Source organism: Frieseomelitta varia, unplaced genomic scaffold, assembly GCF_011392965.1.
Source record: "Frieseomelitta varia isolate USP_RPSP 00005682 unplaced genomic scaffold, Fvar_1.2 scaffold_797, whole genome shotgun sequence".
NCBI classification, from domain to species: Eukaryota; Metazoa; Arthropoda; class Insecta; order Hymenoptera; family Apidae; genus Frieseomelitta; species Frieseomelitta varia.
In genome coordinates, this window is record NW_025110586.1 from 1 (window position 1) to 8040 (window position 8040).

General features: G+C 41.1%; 1 protein-coding gene across 1 annotated transcript in view; it reads left to right on the top strand.

The window, feature by feature from the left end:
• Positions 1-4684: 4684 nt before the first annotated feature.
• Positions 4685-8040, top strand: part of LOC122536078 (LIM/homeobox protein Lhx3) — a 10836-nt gene continuing 7480 nt past the window's right edge. Inside the window, exons 1-3 of the mRNA XM_043668134.1 lie at positions 4685-4940; positions 5973-6147; positions 7438-7640. Of these exons, the coding sequence (XP_043524069.1) occupies positions 4685-4940; positions 5973-6147; positions 7438-7640 (634 nt within the window). The remainder of the gene's footprint in view (positions 4941-5972; positions 6148-7437; positions 7641-8040) is intronic.

The following is an 8040-nucleotide window of genomic DNA, read 5'->3' on the forward strand; positions in this document are numbered from 1 at the left end:
GAGAGTAATTTTTTTTCTTTTTTTTTTTTTTTTGATAAAAAAGAAAAGCAGATTTTGTATTAGTAACAAATCGAGAAACGAGCGCGTGAATTTTCTTGATTATCCAGAGTCCTGCTGTGTCGCTGAAAATTCGAACAAATTTTCGCAATGGGAATGCAAAACTCTGGCCACGTTTCGTAACGACAAAATTTTGCAACTATGCTTCCATTTAATTCCCAGCGAAAATTCATTTCGGTTCTCGTTGCGTCTTTTGTTAATCGTGCACGATGATACAGATTATCCAATCGTCACGAAACTCGCGACTCTTTAACAAAAACCAAGAAAGGAAGAAAAGAAAGAAAAATTCATAGAAAAATGCGTATTTTGACGCGTATAATATTCACATTATACTCGTTATACATGTATTTTAGAAGCTGGTCAATTGTTAACGAAACACGATTAGATTTTCCATCCAAAAAATAATAAAAGAGGTGAATTTAGGCTTCTGTCTCCAATTTCAAACGAAAATTCATCCAGTTCTCGTTCGTGAATATACGTACAAACATCTGTAACCTAATCGTCGCGAAACTCGCGATTCTTTAACAAAAATCACCTTGCAAGAAAGGAAGAAAGAAAAGAAAAATTCGCGTCATAGAAAAATACGTATTTTGACATGTATAACATTCATATTATAGACGTTATACGCGTATTTTAGAAGCTTGTCAACTGTTAATGAGACACGATTAGATTTTCCATCGAAAAATACTAAAAGAGGTGGATTTAAGCTTCAAGCGAAAATTCATCCACTTCTCGTTCGTGAATATACGTACGAACATCTGTAACCTAATCGTCGCGAAACTCGCGATTCTTTAACAAAAATTACCTTGCAAGGAAGGAAGAAAGAAAAGAAAAATTCGCGTCATAGAAAAATACGTACTTTGCAACGTATAACATTCATATTATAGACGTAATGCGCGTATTTTGGAAGCTTGTCAACTGTTAATGAGACACGATTAGATTTTCCGTCGAAAAATACGAAAATTCAAACGAAAATTCATCCAGTTCTCGTTCGTGAATATCCGTACAAACACCTGTAATCTAAACTCGCGATTCTTTAACAAAAATCACCTTGCAAGAAAGGAAGAAAGAAAAGAAAAATTCGCGTCATAGAAAAATATTTTGACACACGTATAACATTCATATTATACAGGTTATACCTATTTTAGAAGCTGGTCAACTGTTAATGAGACACGATTAGATTTTCCATCGAGAAATACTAAAAGAGGTGAGTTTAAGCTTCAAACGAAAATTCATCCACTTCTCGTTCGTGAATATACGTACAAACACCTGTAATCTAAACTCGCGATTCTTTCACAAAAACCACCTTGCAAGAAAGGAAAAAAAGAAAAAAAAAAAGAAAAAAAGAGAAAAATTCGCGTCAGAGAAAAATACTATTCTATTGATATTCTCGGTGTGAGACGCGATCGAGGCGATCGCGAGCGCAAAGATGGCGCGACACAGGGGATCGAACCGGGACCGAGGAGCCGATGTTCCATGCAAAACACACAAACAGACCTTTGTACGAGGTTTCCACAAAATCCGTAAAGGCGAGGGGGATGGCGGAGGGGGTAGGTGAGAGGAGTCCTAGTCACAAAGACAAAAAAGAGAAGAGAATACGCGAGCCACCTGACGGTAAAAAAAAAAAAACGGTGAAAAACAAAGAACTGGTATTGAAAGTGTGCCGTTTGATGGTGGTGGAGGAAGGCATCTATGCGTCTACTTACACCCTCGCCGACCTATACCCTCGCTGAAGTTATTCGGTTCGGTGTGTGGATAGGGGAGCCAGCCAGCCAGCCAGCCAACCAGCCAGGAATAAGAAAAAGAGTATACACGACTGATCTCGACTAAGATTATAAAATGGCGACCCTCACCCTCTGGCTGTTCTTAATTTCGCTCGAATCCTTTTGTCCCCTCTTACTCAGTCTGCTTTCCCCTTCTTCTTCTTCTTCTTCTGCTTCTTCTTCTTCTTCTTCTTCTTCTTCTTCTTTTTTTTTTCTTTTCTTTTCGCCCAGCCATCTCTCGCCCACTCCACCCCACTTCCTCCTTTGCTTTCGCAATCGGCACAGCTCTCGAGACGTTGCCAAAGGAATCTTCGCGAAGAAGCAGAGGAGGAGGCTGGTTGGAATTCTTCTGCGCGGCGATATTCTGATGAATATAAGAATATATCCACGTAGCCGTGGAAACGGATACGATGCTCAACGATCGTCGCGTAAACGAAGGGGTGGCTCACTGCGGCCAGTGTCTGAGCTGTCTCGTTATGTTCGAACGTTGTGCAACTTTCTCCATACGATCCGGAGGCTTCCTCCTTGTGTCACAGACGAAGTACAGTCGTACAATTTTGAATCGGAGCTTGATGCTTCGTCCGATCGTTAAAATTCCAAGAACTGGCCCAGAGTCAGAGTTGTCTATTCGAAGCGACTTTCTCTCTAGAAATCTAAATAATCTTCTCTCGGGAGAACGATCCCCGTGTTCTTCTGTAAACGTAACAGAAAAACGAATCAGTATCGATTACGATCGAACGTGTAGCGATGTTTCGTCCAATCGATGAAGTTTCAAGAATTGAAAGGGCGCGTGTTCGATTATTTTTATCGTCCATTATCGTCCACGTATCGTTCAAGTTGCATTATCTAATATTATATAATAATAATAATATATCAATATGTAATAATAATAATAATAATATATTATAATAATAATATTATTATTTGGATATTATTTAACCTCGTCAAGTACGAATTTTTAATTTCAATTGCAACAAAGAAATTCAATTTGATTTCGTTTTATTTTTTTACTCGCGTCGCGACAATTGGGATTTACTTTTGCAACGGTTTCGCGAATGGAAGTAGCTTTTTCATAGCAAGTACGAACGTAGCCAAGATTAGATTTATAAGGACATTTGTTGTAGCCAAATAGACGCATGTCCTGAGAAATAAGTATACATATGTCACGCAGAATTTCGAAATTAGAAAGTTGAAGGGAAAATGAAATTTGGATATATTATTATTAGTATTATTAGTATCATTCTATCAATGAAAGTCATCAATGTTTATTTTTAATTTTTAATATCGTTCGTATCATTCTATCAATAAACGTCAACAAAAATTATAACAGGAAAAAATATATATAATAGGAAAAAATAGTAAAGGTTTTTGTAATTTCGCTCGTGAAATCTGAAACCCGTCAAATTGACGCGTATCCAGAGAAATAGATATACATCATACAGAATTTCGAAATTAGAAAGTTGAAAAGAGAATGAAATTTATTTTTAATATTTAGTTTTAATTTTTAATATTATTCGTATCAATTCTATCGACAGAAGTCAGCAAAAACAATTGCTAGGAAATAATAGTAAAGGTTTTCGTAATTAGAAATAGATATACATCATACAGAGTTTCGAAATTAGAAAGTTGAAGAGAAATTGAAATTTATTTTTAATATTATTCGTATCAATTCTATCGACAAAAATGAGCAAAAGAAATTGCTAGGAAATAATAATAAAGGTTTTCGTGATTAGAAATAGATATACATCATACAGAGTTTCGAAATTAGAAAATTGAAGAGAAATTGAAATTTATTTTTGATATTATTCGTATCAATTCTATCGACAAAAGTTAGCAAAAACAATTGCTAGGAAATAATAATAGACGTTTCTGTAATTTTGTTCATGAAACCCCGTGAAATTGACGAGTGCCATAAACCCAGTGTTAAACTTCCTTTCTGCCACCCTCGAGTCCACGTTGCTCCAATGAACTTGCCAGATCACCTGTCAACTTCGAGTCGGTCCCTAGCCCCAAAATTTTAAAGCACGCAGATAGTCGTCGTGGAGGTCGCACATGGCCAGGAAGAAGAGAGAATACTCTCGTAGATTTCGAGAAGCTTCTTCTTCTTCTACGGCCTGGTGTGCTGGCAGCGTGTCATCGGGTTGTCAACGGCGCATCATCGGCACCGTGAAGGCCGGAGAGAAGCTTCGGAGGACGCTACCTGGTCGCGTCGGTCGCCATATTGGAGGCGGTCCATCCCTCGACCAATCGGCTGCGCGCCTTCAGAAGCGTGGGTGCACGCCACGTCCAATGATTTCTTCTCGTTCCCCACCACGTGATCACCACACCCACATGTGTCACGTGCGCACAAGCGGCTGCAGAATCGCTCCGGCAGTCGTTCGCGTACTCTCGTACCGATCGGATCGACGACGGATCCTTTGTATTTCACGCTCGTTGCAAGCATAGCTTCTCGATGGTCAGATCGTAGATAATCCGTGCTCGTTCGATGGATCGAAACACATTCGGCGAACGTGTTGGGCCGCAGTTTTTGTTGACAAGTGACGTTGAAGAGTAAAAATGTTGTTTCGCGAGAGGAGCCTGCAGTTGCTCTCCTTTTGGAGCCAGTGAGAGTGAATTATGGCTTGATTATGGAAGATATCTAAGATGATTGACAGTAAGTAGAACTTCCAGTTTCAACTCTGATGCTTTCGTTTCCTCTCGAGGACCAATGAAAATAAAAAGAAGAAGAAGAAGAAGAAATAAAATAATAAAATAATTCGTGAAGAGAAGAGACACGATTATGAGGTATGATTAGCAATATTACGAGGGAAGGAAGAGTGCAGAGATTGAACTGAAAAAGGGAAAGAAGAAGTGGAAACGCAACTATGACTATGATAAGTCTGGAAATGCTGGGCCGCGAGGCTCTGCCTTTGGAAGGGATGTATCGGCGCGCTCGTCAAGATGTCTTGACACCGCCGCGCGACAGCCCGGAGTCACAAAACGGCCGGCGGAACGGTAGTAGCGCCGGGAACGTTGCGAGCGTCGCGAGCTTCGACGGGGCTCCTCGCCGCGAGATGCACCCCCTGGACCAACCGGCCGTGGAGCTTGGCTTGCCGCCGAATCTGCCTGAAACCCTCTACTGTAAGTGAGGGAATCTTGGTTTCTCAGTTCGTCGACATCGACGAACATCGCTTAATGTCTGTTACTTACACAGTGTGTAACATCGCCGAGAAACAATCGAGACGTAATCGATAATTGAAACTCAGATTTCAGGCAACAGACGTACGACGATTTAACCTCTTGCGCTGGAATGACAAAATTGCAATATCCTCTCAGTTTTTAAGTATACTTGAGTACAACGCGGGCAAAACAGATAATAAATTTATTCTCAATAGTTTCCACCCAGCGATATCGTACCGACGAGTTCAAAAAGAAGGCGACGAATTGTTGCGTACGGTGTTTGGTCACTCGTTGTGGTCCGCAATCAGTTGCCAGCGCAAGTGGCTGAATTTACTAAAACTGAAATTAGCAAATAAAATTATTAAACTAGAATTAGAGAACGATACAGCGATTGGAGCAAAAGTATCTTTGCTCGTTGTTACGTTGCAAACAACAATCGAGTGTTAAAACACTTTACCGACCGGTAGCCTATTTATTCGGCTACTATTTACGATAATACGTACGACAATTTGAACTAAATTTCAGATAATAGACGTACGACGATTTAAACTTAGACACAGNNGTTGCAGCAAAAATATCTTGCTCGTTTTTACGTTACAAACAACAATCGAGTGTTAAAACACTTTACCGACCGGTAGCCTATATAATCGGCTAAGGTCGGTAAAGTGTTAATTGTAACTTGTCTCGTATATTATAATTCTAACCCTCTGTACTCTTTTATCGAGTGTGACTCGAGATCAGTTTTCGTTGCACAGGAATTCTTACGTTGAGTCACACTCGACATTTTTAAATTGCCAGGAAAGAAACAATTGAAAAATAGGAGTGCATAGAACTGTCAAAATGAAAAGAAGACGTACCACGAAAACAATGTACTCGTGACTTTTGTTACAATTGTCTCGACTATCTTGTTAGAGTCGAGAGCTTTGCAATTTCGCGGCTGCTCCCGACGACGTGTTGCCGAGCGTTGAGCAATTTCTTCGTTGAATGTTGCAGCTTCGATACCAAAGTGCGGAGGCTGCCAGGAAGTGATTCTGGACAAATATGTTCTGGCAGTCCTGGAGAGGTGTTGGCACGCCAGGTGTCTCACGTGCCGTGATTGCGGCGCCAGGTTGACCGATAAATGTTTCTCGAGAAACGGCCACGTTTTCTGCAAGGACGACTTCTTCAAGTAAGTACCAATAATTATTTCCACTCGTTCTCTTTTTTTCCTTTTTTTTTTCTTCTTTTTTTTCTTCTTTTTTCGTTTCAATACAGAAAATTGCGAGCTCCGAGACTATGCAATTTTCTTGCATTTTTTATGAAGCACGTGACTGAAAGAAATTATACCCTAACGAAGATCGATCGGCACACGCGTAACGCGAGTCTCTCTCTCTCTCTCTCTCGACGTATTTTTCCAATTGAAACGCGTGCGAACCGGCAGATTACACGGCGAGCATTGACGCGGCAATTTTTCTCTCTGGAACATTATCTAAACAGATAGCGAAAACGTACAGAACCGCTTATCAACCGGTTGTTTGTCGACTTTGCGAAAATTGCAAAAAAGAACCGTGAGTCTGTCTATTATTCGCGGTGGATAATGGAAAAGCGGACGCGACAGGGGAAAAAGTAAGAAGGAAGAGTTAGATCAAACCGTGCATGTACATCCAGGGAACATCTAGGTATCGATTGTGTCAGGAAAGCGTGCCTTTTCTCATCTACCCACACCTCCCCAAGGATGAGACGCCATTTTTCTTCTCCTGTGAGCTGAATCGAAGGAACTTCTCTCTCTCTCTCTCTCTCTCTCTATCCCTCCTTCGTTCCACCCTTCTCCACCCTTTTCTTTGGTCTCGGAAATTTCAGGGGCGCCGGAGTACTCGCTCACGCCTTCGGAAACATTAAGAGAAACTCCTTGTTCGAGTTCGATAAGGGATCCGTTTGTTGCGTTCCTAAAAGCTTCCCCGATGAATCCCCGAAAGATTCGAACGGTACGACCTGCTAAGAAATATCGCCAGGCTAAGTTAGAAAGTCTTTTTTGAACAAAGTCGAAAATCTTCTCTGCCGAGATTGGAACGTAAAAGTGTCCATTGGAAGACGTAGCTGCGTCGAACACTTTGCGCTCGCTCAGAGTATCATACTGTGATCAACCTCTTGCGCTGGACTGACGAATTTTTTGTCCGAAAGTTGTAAGTATATTTAAATGTAACCTAGTATGCTTGTTAATAATTTCTATCCAGCGATATCGCACCGACGAGTTCAGAAGGAAAAGAAAACGACGAAACTATTGCATACGGCTGGGCCACTCGTTACGGTCCGCGGATCAGTTGCCAGCGCAAGGGGTTAACATCCGAGAGTTAACTGCATCTAACATCTTCTTCCTTTGAAGGCCAGGAACTCAGGTGGAACCTCGATCGAACGAGATGATTGCTGTGATCAATGCGCGAACGTAATGTGAAAATGTTGTATGTTGTTGGTATGGCAGGCGTTTCGGGACGAAATGCGCGGGCTGCGGCCAGGGACTGGCACCATCGCAAGTCGTGCGTAAGGCGCAGGAACTCATCTATCATCTGACGTGTTTCTCGTGCGCCCTTTGCTCCCGGCAACTGGACACTGGCGACGAGTTCTATCTCATGGAAGACAGGAAGCTCGTTTGCAAGCCGGACTACGAGCAGGCAAGGGCGAAAGGTAACGTACATTGTTAATATGAAACTTGCAATTAGTCAAAAAAGACTAGACTGCCAGTCCAGGATATTAGTTACAAGCCAGAATCAGTCGTAGTTAGTCAAAAAATACTAGTGCGAGTGTGAAAGCACAATTGAGCTTCCTTGGAAGAGACCAAAGCTATCACATTTTCTTGTAGAAGCCAGCAGACTCATTCTAAAAAAAATAAAGGTAGTGTCAGTTAATGCTAGTCTAAGTTACAAGTCATAAATCACGATTAGTCACTTAGTTAGTTAGAGAACACTAGTACGAGTGTGAAGGCACAATTGAGCTTCCTTGGAAAAGACCAAAGCTATCACGTTCTCTTGTAGAAGCCAGCAGACTTATTCTAAAAAAAATAAAGGTAGTGTCAATTAGTGCTAGT